We start from the raw sequence: 20440 nt of genomic DNA on the forward strand, positions 1-20440 counted from the left end.
CTGATTTATAGCTGTCATTTTGTTAAGTCTGGTGTCCTTTGTTACCAGAATTAATACATAAGTTGTTCATTTTATAGGGTGTGATATTGATAGTGTCACAAGTGGCTCTATTAGTATTGGCCAGTTCTGCTTTGATGATTATCGAAGTAGCCTTGCATTTGTTAGCTGAAGGTATTCACTGATCTTTGATTTGTCATAGAGACTGAAGACCTGTGCTCTTAAGTTTTTTAGGGCAGGTGTGAATCATCACTGTAAACTTCTATGATTAGCTTTGCTTAGTTTTGTCTTGTGTCTTTTTAAAATTTCAGGACACCACTTATTACACATATTAGAAACAAGATTGGCAAAGCTGTCAAAAGCTTCATCAGCATTTGTAAATTGAGACAGGAAGCTGGACCATTCAATCATACAAAGCTCTGATCTGAAAGCATTGATATGAGAATCATTAACAATTCTAATGGACTTGGGTTGTTAACATTGTTCTGTGGAAATTTTTGTCAGCAATTTTAACCATATCCCTTCATAATCTGATAGATACATGGTATTAAAAAGCTGTATTTCATAAATATTTCTTTCTACATTTGTTATAACATTGTCCAGACATGATAGTCATCTTGTTGATTTGTTATTTGCACAAAACATATTGTGTATACTGGGAACATTAAGCTTTGCTGTTGTAACCCAAATGTCAATATTAATATTCCCAACAATCAAAATATCATGTTGACAATATTTTTGCAAGTGGGAGATTGTTCTAGCCAGTAACTCTGTGAAGACATCACTATTGCTGACAGGGGTATGGTATACAGAAAGAACAATTACTTTGGGACCTAGAAATTACTGAAGTTAATATCAGTGCATTTTACCAAAACATTGTTGCTGACATATATCGAAGTACCTCCATAGATACTATGACTTCTAGAAAAACTTGATACTAAACAAGAGGCTCATAGCTAATACAAATACAGTTGATTCTCATTTAGCCAATATTATTTCATTCCTCCTGTTAAGTTAATATATCAAACAGATAATGAAAACATATTGCATATTACATTTTGGTAGTTTTTCACTTAGTATTTCTAATTCTACTTCTAATTTTTCTAACCTTTTTTCATATGTCACATCTTAGAAACCCACAGTTTTGAAAAATGAACTCCACACACTCATTTAAACTTATATATGAACACCTAACCTGGACTTCAGGACACATGTTCTGATAAAGAGTGTACTTCTTTGCTTTAAATCTTTTTTTAAATTTTATCATTGGGTTTTATCACTACATAGAGAGACGAAGGGGTTTTGGTGACATCATTTACATACACAAAAATTTATTATGCATAATTCTAGAAAAAAAATATTTGTTGGTACTTTTGTGATGTAGAATTGTGTTAGTGCAAATCAAAACAAACAATTAAGTCATTATTCATCATAACATTTCTTCTACAGGTAATGCACAATAATACAAACTTCAGACAGTCAGTTCACTAGTAAATCTCCATGTTTTGTGAGGCTTGCAGAAAATGTCTATAGAAGTGTGTACATACTGTCACATCAAATGTAAAAGGACCCTTTTTCCTGTCATCCCATTGACACAGAGTAAGGTGGTGCAGTTGTTAAGGCACTGGACTTATATTTAGGAGCAGTAGGGTTAAAATTCCAATCTAATCATGCAGGTTTTTAATCCATGATTTACCTAACTCATCAATATGAATGTTAGTACATTTTCTCTGAAAGGAATATGGCCAGTTCACCTCCATCCTCACTGTCACTGTTTGTAGCCTGCTTCCAATGACATCAGGTATGATGGGACATTCATCCTTAATATCATTTTGAAGACACCAGTCCAACATAAATAATAATTATAACCACTAACTTACATACACCCTGCAAGCTTCATCCAACATTTACTCCACAGTATTCATTATCTCACAAATACTCCTCACTATATCAAAGTCATCACTATAAACTCCTAGCAAAATAGTAACAACTTCAAGTCAGCCTTTTGTTCTTTTGCAGAGAAACTACACTGATGTTTATTTGATTTGATTAAGACAAACCATGGAAAACTTCATTTTGGATGTCCAGGTGAAGAATTGACCATGATGTTCCCCAATGTGAGTTCAGTGTTTCAACAACTGTCACCATACCCAGTTGTCCAAGTAGGATAATTTCAACAGACTCTTCATAGTATATTTTACATTTGTTTTAGGAAATACATTATTCTGTTCTTGTAAGAACAAGAACTGTATCTGCTTGATACAAATATCAGCACACTCATTTGTCCAAGCAGGATAATTTCAACAGACATTTTACTTTTGCTTTATGAAATACATTATTGTGTTATGGTAAGAACAAGAACTGCATTTGCTGAATACAGGTAAATACTACATTTATGTTGTTAAAAGATATTATTTCTTGTATTTCTTGAACATACCTTGACAGATTCCACTTTCTTTGATTCAGTTATTTTAATGGCTTTATCCTCTTCCAGTTTTGGTTCTTCTTGTTGAATTATCTAGCATGAAAAAACAGTCTTTTCAATATAATTTCATCACAGATTGCTTAGAAGAAAACTTCTGAGAGTATGTGATTATATGTTTCGTTAAAACTTTACTGAGGAAATTCTAAGCTTAAAACTGGTATGTTGGTTGTATAAATGGATTTGAGGAATTAACTGACAATTCCTGCAAAGTAACTCACATTTTTTCATCAGTCACATATCAGTACTATTCAATAAATGTCATTTTCAAAGTTTTCAGTGCACATCAATGCAAAATTCATATACTTAGGTGTAACTTACCATTCAATACCAAAACATCATGTTACAGTATATACAGTATTATTAACAACAAGAAAAGGAATTAAATAATTTTTTATCTTACTGCTTCCATAGTCCTGAAAGAATTAGAATGTCAAACACTAGACGTCTTATTACAAATAATAAAATTTTTTTATTCTCTTATTATTTTATACCCAATCACCTGTGTTGTTCCTTCTGCTGGCCAACAGAAGAAGTTGTAAGTTTATGTCCATCCTTAGTACTGACTCTTATCCAGAAAATCTCAAATGTAATTTCAATTTCTATCTCAAGTGATTTGAGTTCTTATCTACTGTGACAAATACACCAGCTCCATTTACAATTAGACTCTCCTCTCAATATACACTTCAATTTCCCCAAAAAATCCTACTGCTATCAATTTTGGATTTGATATAATTGGAGTGTCACAGCTTTTTTGGGGAGCTTCAAACTCTGACACTTTACTCTGAATGTTTCAACAGTTAGTCATGGAGATTTTAATACTCTTTTCTGGGTCAGCAATTTCTTTGGATTTTACACTGACACTTCCGGGTCCACTACAGGTGTCGTTATCTGGGTAGCAGTGTCTGATTTACAGGGCACACCTGACCCATTTATGGAGACTCAACAGTTCTCAACCCTATGACACAAGATCAGAAAGTCACAGCCTACCTTGTCACAAAACCTTTGAAGTCTCTTGTTTAATCCTTTCACTGTGCTCAGAGCAATGGTGCAGAGGGATTTGAGAGGAAGGGGGGAGGGGGGGGTTAATTGATTAGTTTTCAGAACAAGGCTGCAAACTGTGAGCTTCACTGAAACTCTTAGTGCAAGGCTGGTCTTCTCAACCGAATCTGCCAATAGCTGGAATGATCCAAATATGAGCTTGGAGCCCAGATACAAGGAATTGTTTGTTCCAATGGGCACCACAATATGCTGTTTTTGCACCCTGTTCCCTCAATGGCTGCTGGATTAGCTGCTTCAACATGCTGAATTAGATCCCCAGGTATACACACTGAGTGCACCTATTGTTCCTTCCCAACACCCCCACTGCCATTTCCCTGAATCCTTCCCTTTCGTTTCTGCCTCCTCTTAATACTGATCACAGTTGTTACCCAGCAGGTGAAGTGAATCTCACTGGCTCAGTTTTGGTTTCAGTGAAAGATGTTACCTCTAACTTGTTGGTTAGACAAATTGATTTAACACCCTGAGTTCCACCCTAGTCTCTGTCTTCCCTATACAGGGCACTTAATGCTATCACTAAATTACCATTCACAGTTAAATGAATGAGTAGTAATAGATTTTGTACTTCCTGTAGAGGAGACAAGATCCACGGGAGAGGATAGTGCTTGAGGTATCTTTCCTATCTCCTATATGTGACTCTCGGGAGCTCTCCCAACACACTCATTTGCAGCAGTTTCCAATTGTTTGACAATAGTCATGGTAATTGCAAGTTGCTCATACCATGTTCGAGAAAATCTTTCACAGTGTTGCTGCAATGTCGCTGGTTCAAAGTTTCAAAGAACAGTAGACACATAGCTTTAAAATATGCCTGCTGAGTGTCTCTTAATTTCTGGACCTGTTAAGTTAAAGTGCTTTTAATTCCATTTAAGAATTGAAGCAATTACTATATAAAATGAGATATCTATTAAGACAATGGAAAAAAAACTGGGATAAAAGTTATTAATTTCCTGAAACTTTTTTGAGGTGATATTCACTAACAAATGAGAAAATAGCATTAATTTACAATAAACGTAAACTCAAAACTGGCAAATAGCGAGTCCAATTATCCCGTGTAACACAATTAAAAAAAAAAAAAAGACCCATTGGGGTACCAGTATATATTAATCACCATTTCAACTTCTCAGGTGGTGATTTACATATACCTTGAAGTATCAACAGCTGTGGAAGCAAAATGTGGAACACACATAAAATTGTTTCTTTTTGGGTTATCAGTCAAGTGAATGCATAGTCTGGAAAAAAAAGAAAGATTCATAAGGCACTGGTGGCTGGAAAATACCAAGGAGTTGTAAAGCTACCTAACAGGAAAACATTTTCTTTCTCTGCTCACAATAGGGCCTTTCCTCACAATGTATGGGATTTACATCTTAAGTTTATCTGTTGAGTGTAGGTGAGTATAATGTTCTATAAATAGCACAGTGTTATATATGTGAAGTAAGGTGAGAGACAAGAGAGGGTGAAACCTAGTCCCAGCAAATGGCCTACTCCTCTTCAATAGCACCAAAGGGACCACAGATCTCAACATCACCATCTGACAGGCAGATCAACATCTACAATGTCACATGCCCTCACTCCATGACAAAGGTACAGAGAAATCTGGAATTTAATCCAGGGCCTTGGTGGAAAGTCTGCTGATTAGGACCATTATGCCACCACCTCTAATCACCTTGTGAACCAAATACTGGTGTCAAACTCTCTTTCACCACCAGAATTCAAACTGGCTACTTCCAAGCTGAATGCAGCCTCACATGCATGCGTTAGGATCTTGGCTATGGAGCACAGTATTTTCTTGAAGCAATATTTCAATGAATTTTCTAGTCATCATCTTCATTTGAATTGAAGATGACTAGGAGGACTCTAGCTGAAATATTGCTTCAAGATGACACTGCTCTGAGATATTTTTGTTATCGGAGATTACATAACTTACCCATATTATGTATTATACAACATTATGTACTGTACATCATTATTTGATGTAAGTTATAATGTGTTGTTCACCACATAACATGAACATATTCTGTATGTTGCAAGCACAATGACTTGTCTTACATTATGAGTAGACAGTTTACAATATGTAATTTAAAGGACCAAAAATTAACAAATCTTTCATTAGAAAACTAATCTATTACAGATTTATATTTTTGCTTACCTTCTTCAATTCAGGCTTTTTCTCTGGTTCCTTTTTCTGAAATATGAAACAGATAATTAGAAACCTCATATTATCTTGTCTACGATATTTTTGTGGTGCTGAGTAAAAAACTTCAATAAAGTTATTTATAGGAGAGTACTCTCAAAGTCTAAACAATGTGTGGTGACTGACAAGAGAAGCACACTGAAGAGAGTTACTATCACTCTTACTCTGCATCCTACACCAAAATGTCTTTGCTGGTTGTAGTTTTATGTGTAATTAGGCATTGACTGGACTGGATGTGAACCTGTATTAACTCATACTACATTACAAATGTAATAGCCTTCATCATCACTCCAAAAATTTTATTTTTCATATGGTTATGGCGTTATCTTTATTAGATAGTAAAAAATCACCCATGATAAAAATGGATTTCAACACTAGCATTCAAAATGGCCAGCCTTTAGTCAAGGAACTCTCCAAACACATGTTGTTTAACCCTTAAGTTTCTCTAGGGATTGAGTTATTGTAGCCCCATGAAAGATGGGTGTCTTCAGATCATTTCTTAAAATACTTTTTAATTCAAGTTTCTCAATACAGCATTACTGCAGTTAGCATTTGTATATACGTAAGTAAAGATAAATACAAACTGTCATATATAGAAAATCAAGTATTTTTAGTTAAAATAAAATTTAAAAATTTCTGAAATTACCTAGCAATTGTGTATGTTAATCCCCACAAGAAATGTATGTGCTCATCTACACATAAATGTAAAGGCTCTTCATCACAGAGCAGTAAGTGTCAAACCTAGCAGTGAAATGAGTTCATATGTCTGTTTCACAACTTAGGAAGGATGACTTCGTAATCATATGAATAACTGGCATTTGCTAGGATGATGAAAATTGAGCTGCTGGAGAAACAACCTTCAATAAAGTTGAGACAAATTGAAAAAATTATCTAAGGGCTTCACAATCAATACAGAATATTCATGGTATTAGGGTTGTGTAGCAAATGAAATTCCCTTCCATAAACTACATGATAACATGCCACTGTGAAACAACTGATTGATGATTTTATTCATAACTGTTATTTTTTCAGCAACTGTGTCATATATTTGTTTTCAGAATAAAATTCAGTTATCTGCTGCACAACTGGAATATTTATTCAAAATAATCTTATTTTCTGTCTGGTGATCACTGTTTTTATTTCAAACTAGCTGGTTTCTGACAATGTCACCTATCTGCAGTCATATCTCAGAGTTAAAGAGTAATCTGTCTTAACACAACTATCACTTCATTGTCATATACATGGTAGTGCCTGAAACCAGTCATTTTGAAATAAAAATAGTGATTGACAGGCAGAAAAGAAGTCTATTTTGTATAAATAAGGATCATGAATAATTCCCTGTCACAAATATGTCCACTTTTGATGGAATATTTATTTCACTTAACTGGTTTCAACAAATAAATCTGTTATCTTCAGAAGTTTGATGTTGGCTTCATAGACATCAATAACTTCATCAATGAAGGATAGTGCCTTGACATGTCACAAAATTTACTAATTGTATATGATAATTATAACCACAGACTGATAACTTAAGAGTGAATTAATTTGTACATAAGCATGATTCATTAACTCTAAGTTATCACTCTGTAGTTACCATTACTACATACACTATGTACATTCTGCAATATGTCATGGCATTATGTTTCACTGATGAAGATGGTGACATCTGTTAAGCCAATATAAAAATAACTGACTGTATAAATCACACACCCATATAATCACAAAAATGTAAGTATGACAGAATTCACTATTTCAGTGAATGAGGAAGTGAATTGTTGAGAAATTATAATAATTAGAAATGGAGAACATTATTTTGAGACCTGTACCAGGGTAAAAGAAAAAAAAAAAAGACCGCTATAATTCAGTTCACGGTAAAGTTAGTTTATGCGGAGAACATAATTAGCTTCAACCTAGAAAGAGAAGAAGGGATGAGAGTAGATGAGGTGTCCTAGGTTTATACTGAAGATGGATAATGGTACTCTAGAATGAACTGACAAACAGGGCATATGAAATATAACACAGAAATTTTTAGCTTTGAAATTTGCCCAAAAGATAATGGAGCAATTATTGTAAGTGCCAACACACATGCTCTTTCATAACCATAGCGATATTATGACAAAACAACTGTCAAAATACAGTTCCTTGCACTAGTGAGAAGAAAGGGTTTATTCGAAACCTGAAGTATGTTTCAACTTTGCTCATTGCAGTCAATTCAGTACATACACCATTGTCTCCAAAGAGTGCAGTTTACCATTGTAATTGATGAGGCTTTGTCAGTTTTTCTGCTGTCACTTCTTAAATATTGCTGACTGAAATTCAGTTCTACATTCTCTGTACAATCATAACTGAGATCTATGTTCTCAAAATAGGAAACAAAAACTGGATCACCATGATTTCCAGCTAATAATAATAAATATGTTAAAAAGTTGTGAATGTGAGAGGGAACAGGATTTGTTTGATTTATGAACAAATATAAAGCAGTAACCTGCAAAATGACTCCAGTATTTTAGAATTTGTTTCCAATTTTGTAATGAAACACAAGGATAATACCAAGAGAGAGAAAGACTGAACAGCACTTACATCCATGACGTGCAACTCCCAAAAGGATTGGTCACTTCTCTTCCATGAAGAAGAAAAGTATAGTACTGAGAACTACAAGTACGATTTTCTATTGCATTTCTACCAGCCTTTCTGTCTCTTTGTAATGGTAACAATTTTCTGTTATGATTGTATCTCTAATGCATAAGAAATGACTACAAGAGCTAATAAATATCAAGTAAAACACTAAAGGAAGGGGACCGATGACCGTAGCAGTCTGGTCCCTTTAATGCCCCAAACCAACCAACCCACTAAAGGAAGTGAGAACAAAATCTAGAAATGACTTCAGAGGGGCAGAGCGCAGGGGGGGGGGGGGGGGGGGGGATGGATATGTGAGTGAGTGATTCATGAATGTCACATGAAAAGTTGTGGACAAATGAATACTAAAGATAAAGTATGTTCCAAACTGCTGTTTATGAGTGCAACTACACAACTGCAAAGACATATCAAAATATGTGCAGCTTCTAACGGCAGATTGTAAGAAGCAGTATAAAACACCACTATTATAATTCTAGTAATCATTAAAGTTTCATCATTTCTTGAACATTTTCATTTGGCAAGATGTTGTTTTAACACACCAAATCAAAACAAAGACACACCAAATGAAAATAAAGACAAAGGAATTTTTTGCAAAACCATATAATACATTTATAAGACATAAAATAACAGTATCTATAAGATAACATTCCCTCTGCACAATTCTCACACTCACATCTTGGGCTAAAGATGTAGCTTAGAAGCATTAGTACAATGAACTCTCTCCATCCAGAAAGTTGACATTATGGTAGACAAAGTTATGATTACTGCAATACCAACAGATAGGAGGTATTATTTTGCAGGTTTTGTCAAAAACACTGAAGCATTACGAACATAACAGTCAGTGTATTTCTTAAACATGAGTGACATCAATGCACTGCCTTTATATCACTGAGTTGTGTTGTTAGAACAAAATCAGAAGTCTCACTACACCTAGTGGATCTGAATCCAGCTTTTGACATTATAAATGCACACAAACAGATTGTTAATGTGAGTCAATCTAAGATATATACACGGTGAAGCACCTACACTGTATACCTGAAATAGCTTGTGGCTCATTCAAGACATTTATAATCTCTTTTTATCTAGACAAGTAGTCACCAGGGACTCATAAAACAAAAGTTAATATGTTATCAAACGTCATTAAAACTGAAATACAGGCACTCACCTTTAAAAAAAATAAAAAAAAAATAAAAAAAAATAACTCTGCTTTTTTCCACCAGAAGGAAGATCTATACGAGACAAAAATACAATTATGATTTTTTTGCAAGTCTGACAATAAATTATAGACTAAGAATTCAGCAAATACAGGGATTTCTGTGCTGTTGTTAAGACAGTGTTTATGGTAGTTCAGAAGGTTACTCCACTCTCCACAAAAACTGGTGCTGCTGAAGCCTCAATGGAAACCAGCATCATGAATGCAAGAGATACTTGATCAGGCTACAAAACAGGCCAATTGGCTTTCAGGTATATAACATTTTCTTTGATACAAAAAATGTTTAAACTTTTGTAAACTCTGTTCAAGCATAACTTTCTGTCTCAACTATGCGGTGCAAGTTTCCATGAAGGGTGGTTTAAACTTCTAAGTGGCTACTCAAATGGCTGCAACAACAGCATAGAAATCCCCATATTCAATGTATTTTTATTTTGTTGTTTTCAGTGAACCCTACAAAAGAGTCATATTACTTAACTTAATGTGGTACAAAAAGTATCATTGTGAGATAAAAAAAGTTGATGGTATTATCTTCATAACTAGTGACACAGCAAAATTTCATTGATTTTGTTTCACAAACCTCTGGTGACTATTCATCTATGCAAAAAGAGGTTATAAATATTGTCAATAATTTGAAAGTTGTTTAAAGTGAAAAAGATATCACTTCTCTCTGTAAACCATTTGATAAAGAAATTCTACATATCATTCATTACCAGCTATTTAGTTTTCATGATCAAAATCCTTTCACATTATATATAGTTTGTGTAATGATTAAGCAGTGTGAACAGTGACAGAAATAGTGGAAGAATTTAGTCTTTGTTCTGCAGTATTACTGTTAGAAAGTTACCCAGAAGTTGTACCATTGTAAGTGTGAATACTGTTTACAATTACCTTCTCTAGCTCCACTTTCTTAATGGGCTCAACCTTCTTTTCCGCTGGCTTCTCCTCCTTTTTCTCAACTTTTTCTTCCACCTTCTATAGAGAATAATGTGTTACAGAGTTAAGTGACAAGCTGTGGTGATCATTATCGTAATACTTATTTCTGAAATGTTTCAAATCCACAAGATTCTATGGAACAAAACATGTTTTAAATCTAATCTAATTAGCAGAACCAGTAGTAGTTTTGGGGCAATTAACAATGATATTCTCCTACTATGCCGTTACCAAACAGAATGTAACAAATATCAATGGAATGTTTTAATACTGTTTCTGAATAGCTGGTTTCATTCAGATAACATACTCTGGAAATATATACTCTAGGTGTGAATTGGTTAAATTCAAGCCAATATGCCAAATAATGTTCCTTCCCCAAAGAATATCTATAGCAGTTTAAAAAATAATGTAGTTACTGCATAGATGATAATGATTGTCACTGATAACTAGCAATGCGAATTACTTCTGTGACACAGAAGAAAAATTTTGAGAAGCAGTAGTATGCAAAGAATTGTGTAATCTTCCACGTAGTCATTTTCTGCAAGTGTTTTTGTATCTACTAAGACACTGAAGTAACTTCAGTTTTTAAGACATCTTGTGTAAGTTGTCAATGTCAATGTTTGCAGTCTATTTTGTTCTTCTCATTATTAGATGCTGTCAATAAAAAATTCTTGAATTTATATTTACTACATATCATATTAAAGAAACAGTAAAATTTTCATTTAGTAAAATCTCATATACTGGTGTTCAAAACTTAAGGATGAGAGTAGCCTTCGAAAGTTACTGCCAAGTAACATAGCTCAATAAAATTTGGACAATACAGAAACAGACCTGCCATTATAGTACATAAGGTAACCGAAGGGAACACACAATAAGAAAAACAGAAATGGGACTTTTATTGAAAGACAATAATAACAATGAAGTCATCACAATTCGTGATGGTACCCTGGACTGGACATTACAAAAGGTGGTTCTCAGTAAGGCATCTAATCACCATGGACAGCAATGTATACTCTACAGTGTGCTCCCACATTGGCCACAATGTTGGTAAGGAGTTCTTGTGATACTTGGTTCCATTCCTGCGCCAGTGAGGTTGACAACTGGTGGATAGTACTTGATACATGTGGACATGTTATAGTATGTCTTCCCAATGCATCCCACATGTGTTCAGTAGGATTTAAGTCAGTGGAACTGTGTCATAATAATGCACACATGCATTGTCATCGATAAAAATGAGGTTAGACATGCATGGGGAAGGAGTACAGTGTCATAATAATGCTGATCTGTGAGTGTACCATGTTCAAAGAACAAGAGGTCAGTATGAGCATGCAACATTATGTCACACCACACCTAACACATGGACCACCAAAACAATCATGTTTGACAACATTCCTGGGTGCATTACGTGTTCCCACCTTTTGCCATATGAGGGTAGGTCCAGCACTGTCAAACATAATCATTTTGGTTGTGCACTTATTATGGGAGTTGAAGCATAATGTTGTATGGCTATACTGACCTCCAGCTACCTGAACATGGTACACTCTCACTGGTCAACATTATTGTGAGTCTGTACTTCTTCACCATGTTTATCTTTTCAGGGATGCATTTGGTCCTGACTTAATTTTTATAGATGACAATGCATAACAGCATTGAACAGCACATGTGGAGGAGCTCTTGGTAGAGGAGGATATTTGATTAATAGACCTGGCCTGCCCATTCCCCCAATTTAAATCCATTTGAGGACATGTGGGATACTTAAGTGACACACATTGTGACCCATCTTCGCGCAGCAATGACCACCCAGCAGTAGTCAAACTTGCTGGTGGAGGAATGGAATGCCCTCCCACAAGAACTCCTAATCAACATTGGGGCCAGCATGGGAGCATGCTGCAAAGCATGTACCCATGGTGATCACACACCCTGTTAAGACCCATGTCCTGCCATCTGTAATGTCCAGGGGAACACCATGAATCACAGTGATTTCAGTGTTATTATTGCCTCTGAATGAAAGTGTCTTTTCTTTTAGCCTAATTACAAGTGTCATTTCTCTTTGCCTAATTGCACATTTCTTGCAGTTACCATCTGTACTAAACTGTAGCAGTTCTTTCTCTGAACTGTCCAGCTTTCAGTGAACTATCTAACTTGATACTGACACAACATGCAAAAATTACTTTCATCCTTAAGCTTTGCACACCAGTGTATAATGAGAAAGTCAAAACACATATCTGTGATTCATAATAAATTCCAAACAGCTTTCGTAAAGGTGACATAGTTTTGTACCCTGTAAATGATTATAGAAATTCCTGGCTATTATACTGGGTGATCAAAAAGTCAGTATAAATTTGAAAACTGAAAAAAACGCAGAATAATGTAGATAGAGAGGTACAAATTGACACAAATGCTTGTGTGACATGGGGTTTTATTAGAACCAAAACAATACAAAGTTCAAAAAATGCCAGACAGATGGCACTTCATTTGATCAGAATAGCAATAAATAGCATAACAAAGTAAGACAAAGCAAAGATGATGTTCTTTACAGTAAATGCTCAATATTTCCACCATCATTCTTCAACAATAGCTATAGTCGAGGAATAATGTTGTGAACAGCACTGTAAAGCATGTCCGGAGTTATGGTGAGGCATTGGCATCAGATGTTGTCTTTCAGCATCCCTAGAGATGTTGGTCGATCATGATACACTTGCGACTTCAGGTAACCCCAAAGTCAGTAATTGCACGGACTGAGGTCTGGGGACCTGGGAGGCCAAGCATGACAAAAGTGGCGGCTGAGCACACGATCATCACCAAATGACGCGCGCAAGAGATCTTTCACACGTCTAGCTTTCTTTGTTCTAATAAAACCCCATGTCATTCCAATCATGTGAGTCAATTTTTACCTCTCTATCTACTCTATCTACATTATCCTATGGTTTATTAAGTTTTCAAATTTATACTGACTTTTTGATCACCTGGTATTTTACAAAATTTATTCCTGCTACACTCTGAAAGTAGCTGTAATCAGTTGCTATATTACTATTTTAAATGAACCTATGTAGGACCTAATATCAGAATACATTCTATTGTTGTGCAGTGCTTTGTGTTTAGACAGTTCAGAATATGATGATATGTGAATAGAATCTTCAGTGACATGGCAAAAAAGAAACACTGGGACGTGGGCATCAATTATTGTTTCTTTTCATATTAAAACACACACACACGCACATACACACCCACACACACGCACATACACACACACACACACACACACACACACACACACACACACACACACACACACACACACACACACACATACACACATTTTTGTATTTGATGTCCATGTGCCAATGTTCTACCATGTCACTGAAGATTGTATTCACACTTGTGTGTGTGTGTGTGTGTGTGTGTGTGTGTGTGTGTGTGTGTGTGTGTGTGTGTGTCACAAAAAGATGAAATACAAATTTTCTAGCAAAGTAATTACAGGTCAGGCACATACCTATGTCATTAAGAAGTACATTCGCACATTGTTAACAGAAGTATTGTTCAAGGAATTACTACATGCAAAAAGACAACTGTTCCTGCTTATTGTTCAGTGCAAATACAGTATGTATATTGTCAAGACACCTACTTTCTAGTATAGTATGAACTGCAGTTAAAACAAAAATCATGTATATTAATACCATCACGCTAACAGCAAACTTACCAAACAATTTTAGTATATGCACTCAGGCTTTAGTATTTTGTTAAGAAATACCTGTATGGTTAGTTTCTACGCTTAGCATTTCACAATAGAATATCAATGTGTTAGTATGCTATACAGATATAATATAAATTGCTTAAGAGGCACTTCTCCATGTAATAGTTTTTCTACCAGCACTCATCAATCACCTATGAAGTGGCTAAGTGTGGCTATGAAACGAAGTTGATTTTTTACCATTTTATCTACGGAAAATGTGAAAATACTGATAGCAGTTTTCATCAGTGCCTGAGAGAACATTGTCACAATTGCATATTAAACATTTTTATCTGCTTGGTCTTAGATCTTTAGCCTCATTATCAAATTCATAAGCCCTAAAAGCATGAACACAGAATTAAACTGATCTATCCTTTCTCTGCTAAATCATATGGTACAAAAATGGCCTACCATAAAATAAAATGTTACAGAAGATCCCAAACAGACACTATGTTAGTCATATGGTACCATAAAACAGAAAAATGTGAAGTGAGTGTGGAAGCCAGTTACCTTTTGGATTATTTTTAAAAATAGATTTATTGGTAGTAAAGAGAGAAAGAGCAACTTGAAGAATTATAATTTATTTTGTGTGTAACACATTACACTCCAGAAGTTAAATGTTGCTGCGAAACAGTGTACTTTTTCATGGAAGTCAAGTGAAGGGAAGGAGATAAGTTTTACATTTACCTTTACAGTTTCCACTTTCTTAGGCTCAGGCTTCTTTTGTGTTGGTTTCTCTTCCTCTTTTTTCTCAACTTTTTTCTCCTCTTTCTAAAGACAATAATGAATTTGAATTACAGTGCAGAAAGTGGGTAACGCTGTTGCAGTAATGATACTATGCAATAATTTTGGTTTCAAGGTTAAGCAGAGTTGTTACAGGAGAATCCCTCATACCCAACGAAAACGTTACCTAGGTAATACATTTATTATGTCGAATGGGCATCACTGTTAAAATAATCTCACTGGATAAACAGGTAACGAAATTCTGTTTACAGCAACTTTCTTCATTTGTTGCAATATTAAATATGATACGAGCCTGAAAATTTACCAAAGTGTTACAGTGACATATATAAAATGCATCATGACAGAACAGCAGTCCATTACACCAGAAGGATTATTTAGTATCCAAATGGCATAAGTTCTGAGACATTAGCATGCATGATACTGCCACACTCTGTTGTTGAAATCTGTCACACAAAAATATACTTATATTCATGGGAGGTGATTGTTTATCTTTGTAATCTTGATAAGTTTGAAAAGATAAGGTGATACAAAAGTACCACAGCCTGTGACAAAGAGTGATGTGCTGAAATGAAATGTCGTGTGATGAGGGCTTCCCGTCTGAGGTTGACAGGAGTATAATTCCAGTTTTGCTTTTGGTGCCTCATAATTTTATCATTATCATTTCAAAATAATACTACCGGCAAACGTTTTCATTAGTTTTTATCATTTGTTATTACAATCATTATGTTATTATCAGTATTCAATTTATATTACACATAGTATACATATTGATAACTTTTGCAAATATAATCAATACACATGTGACTTTTTCCTATTAAAATCATCAATATTCACTTCTTTAAGGGTACCAGAATCTTCTAGTTTAGGTTAATGATATGGAACTGCAAATTCAGTTACGATCCCAATATGATTAAAAACCACAATGTAACAGAATATCCTACAACGGGAGCTGCCAGAATATAGTCCTCGTATATGAAAGACAAATCTGTAAATTTGAGGGTCTGCCGGGGGGCCTTATCCCAGATGTGGAGGCGGCCTTGCCTGTGGCTACCAAGTGTGCAGAGTGCAGTCATCTGCATGTTGTGACTCAGGTCAACACCAATGAAGCCTGTCACACGGGTTCTGAGGCAATCCTCAGTTCATACAGGCAGCTGGTGGAGGTGGTGAAGACTGCTGGCCTCAGGCGTCATGTCCAAGCTGAGCTTGCAATTTGCTAAATCATTCCCAGAGTTGATCACGGTCCTTTGGTTTGGAGCTGAATGGAGGGTCTCAACCACAAGCTTCGTTGACTCTGTGACAGTCTTGGCTGAAGATTTCTAGACTGTGTTATTGTGTGGGGATTTGTAGGGCTCCCTTTGATAGGTCAGGGGTGCACAATCCAAAGGAAGGAGCTACTCAGGTAGCAGATTACTTCTGTAGTGCACATGAGGGTTTTTAGGCTAAAAAGTCATTTGATGTGCTCTGATGAACACTTGCCAGTTGATATGCAGCAAGGTAAGTCAAATGGCATTCAGAACAAATACATATCAACTGTCACAATTTTATCAGTAAACTGTTGAAGTACTCATAATAAAGTACCCAATTTACTCACCTCCAGGAAAGTTCTCCACTCAAATTATTCTTGGGACTGAAAACTGACTGAAACCTAATGTGGAAAGCTCTGAGATATTTAGTGAGTGATTGGAACGCATATTGGAGATACAGGTTAGAGGCCATAGGATGGGGACTGTTCATTGCAGTTGAAAAAAATATTGTCTCTATTGAAGACGAATTTGAGTGTGACAGCAAAGTTATATGGTTACATATAACAGCTGTAGGTGAAACCATACTAATTGTTGGATTTTTTACTGGCCACGCAATTGCTGAGTTTAGACTAGAATGTCTATGGATTCACTGTAGTGGATACTGAGAGACGGTCATGCAAAACACTTTTCAACAAGTTTTTTGAAAATTGTCTTGAGCAGCTAGCTCGGCAGCTGACACACAATGGAAATATCTTACTACTTGTAGCTACAAATAGGCCAGACCTTGTCGACAATGTCAGTATAGAAATGGGCAAATGGGGATTAGCAGTCATGATGTCATCATAGCAATTATGATTACGAAAATTAATAAATCAGTTAAGAAGGCTAGGAGAGTGTTTCTGCTAGACAGAGCAAATACACAGTTATTAATATCTCACTTAGACAATAAATTGGGATCACTAGTTCCAGTAAGATGGATGTAGAGGAATTATGGGCAAAGTTTAAGTAGATTGTAAATCATGGTCTGGAGAGTTACGTGTTTAGTAAGTGGATAAAGGATGGAAAAGACCCACCATGGTTTAATAACGAAATTCAATGGATGCTGTGGAGGCTGTTGCACTCTTAGTTCAAAATAAATGCATAAATGGCAAGTGAAGGTTAATACAGATGTGTATGACTCTGAAAAGATCTAAGCAAGAAAAAAAAAGTGGAAGTTTTGAATTTCATGCTCAAGAAATGGTTCGCACAGGAGAATCATACAAACACAAACATATCATCATTTGACCATAGGACAGCCTCCCGTGTGGATGACACAGTAAAAAGCATACCTGGTGTAGATAAACAACTGAAAAATTTGAAAGCAAATAAATCAACAGCTCCAGATGGAATCCTAGTTCGATTTTACAAAGAGTACTCTATGGTATTAGTCCCTTACCTAACTTGCATTTATCATGAATCTCTCACCCAGCACAATGTTCCAAGTGACTCAAAAAAAGTGCAGGTGACCCCAGTATATAAGAAAAGTAAAAGAATGGCCCTAATAAATTACAGACCAATATCCCTAACTTCTGTTTGCTGCAGAATCCTTGAACATCTCAGTTCGAATATAATAAACTTTCTGGAGGTTAATAAATTTATGTGCATGAATCAGCATGGTTTTAGAAATCATCACTTGTGCAAAACTCAGCTTGCCATTTTCTCATGATATACTGAGAACTATGGATGAGGGGCAAGAGGTGGATTCCATATTTCTAGATTTCTGGAAAGCATTTGACATGGTTCCCCATTGCAAGCTGTTAATGAAGAAAGGAGCATATGGAATAAGTTCACAGATATGTGAGTGGTTCGAAGACTTCTTAAATAATAGAACCCAGTAAGTTGTCCTAGACGGCAAGTGTTCATCAGAGACAAGGGTATCGTCAGGAGTGCACCAGGGTAGTGTGATAGGGCCACTGTTGTTCTCTATATACATAAATGATTTGGCTGACAGAATGGGCAGTAATCAGTGGTTGTTTGCTGATAATGCCATGGTTTATGATAAGGTGTTAAAGTTGAGTGACTTTAGGAAGATACAAGCTGACTTAGACAAAATTTCCAGTTGGTGTGATAATGGCAGCTAGCCCTAAATGTGGAAAAATGTAAGTTAATGGAGATGAGTAGGAAGATAAAACCTGTAATGTTCAGATACGGTATGTTGTGTCCCACTTGACTTTAAATATCTGGGCATAACGATGCAAAGCGATATGAGGTGGAATGAGAATGTGAGAGCTGTTGTAGAGGAAGCAAATGGACAGCTTCGGGTTATTGGGAGAATTTTAGGAAAGAGTGGTTCACCTGTAAAGGAGACTGCATTTAGGATGCTAGTGTGACCTGTCCTTGAGTGTAGTTTTCATGCTCAGTAACAAACAAAAGTATTTACAGAAATAGTACAATTTAAAATGTCTTACTCATGGGTACTGCTTGAGTGTTTGGGATTGGTACCAGGTCAGACTGAAAGAAGACATTGAAGCATTTCAGTGGTCGGCTGCTAGATTTGTTACCAGTAGGTTCAAACAACATGTAAATGTTATGGAGATGCTTTGGGACCTCAAATGGGAATCTCTTGAGGGAAGGCAACTTTCTTTTCCAGAAACAATATTGAGAAAATTTAGAGAACCAGCATTTGAAGCTGAGAGCCAAATGATTCTATTATTGCCAACACACAATTGTGCATAAGGACCACAAAGATAATATACCAGAAATTAGACCTCATATGGAGGCATACAGAGTCATTTTTCCCTTGCTCTATTTGCGAGTGGAACATGAAAGGAAATGACAAGTAGTGGTACACAGTATGCACTGCCACACACAATATGGTGGCTTGTGGAGTATACAGGTTGTTACAAAAAGGTACAGCCAAACTTTCAGGAAGCATTCCTCACACAAAGAAAGAAAATATGTTATGTGGACATGTGTCCAGAAACGCTTACTTTCCATTTTAGAGCTCATTTTATTACTTCTCTTCAAATCACATTAATCATGGAATGGAAACACACAGCAACAGAACGTACCAGCGTGACTTCAAACACTTTGTTACAGGAAATGTTCAAAATGTCCTCCGTTAGCGAGGATGCATGCATCCATCCTCCATCGCATGGAATCCCTCAGGCGCTGATGCAGCCCTGGAGAATGGCGTATTGTATCACAGTCATCCACAATACGAGCACCAAGAGTCTCTACATTTGGTACCAGGGTTGCGAAGACAAGAGCTTTCAAATGCCCCTATAAATGAAAGTCAAGAGGGTTGAGGTCAGGAGAGATTGGAGGCCATGGAATTGGTCCACCTCTACCAATCCATCGGTCACCAAATCTGTTGTTGAGAAGTGTATGAACACTTCGACTGAAATGTGCAGGAGCTCCATCACGCATGAACCACATGTTGTGTCGCACTTGTAAAGGCACATGTTCTAGCAGCACAGTTAGAGTATCCCGTATGAAATCATGATAACGTGCTCCATTGAGTGTAGGTGGAAGAACATGGGGCCCAATCAAGACATCACCAACAATGCCTGCCCAAACGTTCACAGAAAATCTGTGTTGATGAGGTGATTGCACAATTGCGTGCGGATTCTCGTCAGCCCACACATGTTGATTGTGAAAATTTACAATGTGATCATGTTGGAATGAAGCCTCATCTGTAAAGAGAACATTTGCACTGAAATGATTATTGACACATTGTTGGATGAACCATTTGCAAAAGTGTACCTGTGGAGGCCAATCAGCTGCTGATAGTGCCTGCACATGCTGTACATGGTACGAAAACAACTGGTTCTCCCATAGCACTCTCCATACAGTGACGTGGTCAACGTTATCTTGTACAGCAGCAACTTCTCTGCACGAAGAATTGCCTCGTCCATTGCAGGTGTCCTCATCGTTCTAGGTCTTCCCCAGTCGCAAGTCATAGGCTGGAATGTTCCGTGCTCAATTGCTTTGAATGTCTTCCTATCAGGACACCTTCGTTCTGGAAATCTGTCTCGACACAAACGTACCGCGCCACGGCTATTGCCCCATGCTAATCCATACATCAAATGGACATCTGCTAACTCCGCATTTGTAAACATTGCACTGACTGCAAAACCATGTTCGTGATGAACACTAACCTGTTGATGCTATGTGCTGATGTGCTTGATGCTAGTACTGTAGAGCAATGAGTCACATGTCAACACAAGCACCG

General features: G+C 36.3%; 1 protein-coding gene across 50 annotated transcripts in view; it reads right to left on the reverse strand.

The window, feature by feature from the left end:
* The window catches only part of LOC126299121 (twitchin), a 484418-nt gene that overhangs the window by 300084 nt on the left and 163894 nt on the right, over positions 1 to 20440 (reverse strand). For 30 of the 50 annotated variants that reach the window (XM_049990829.1, XM_049990822.1, XM_049990871.1 and 27 more), the window contains 4 exons: positions 14927 to 15010; positions 10468 to 10551; positions 5685 to 5720; positions 2435 to 2515 (listed from right to left, as the gene is read on the reverse strand). In XM_049990829.1, coding sequence (XP_049846786.1) covers positions 2435 to 2515; positions 5685 to 5720; positions 10468 to 10551; positions 14927 to 15010 — 285 coding nt within the window. The remainder of the gene's footprint in view (positions 1 to 2434; positions 2516 to 5684; positions 5721 to 10467; positions 10552 to 14926; positions 15011 to 20440) is intronic. The other 20 variants (XM_049990869.1, XM_049990866.1, XM_049990867.1 and 17 more) reach the window with 2 other exon arrangements.

Source organism: Schistocerca gregaria, chromosome X (assembly GCF_023897955.1).
Source record: "Schistocerca gregaria isolate iqSchGreg1 chromosome X, iqSchGreg1.2, whole genome shotgun sequence".
Lineage (NCBI taxonomy): Eukaryota > Metazoa > Arthropoda > Insecta > Orthoptera > Acrididae > Schistocerca > Schistocerca gregaria.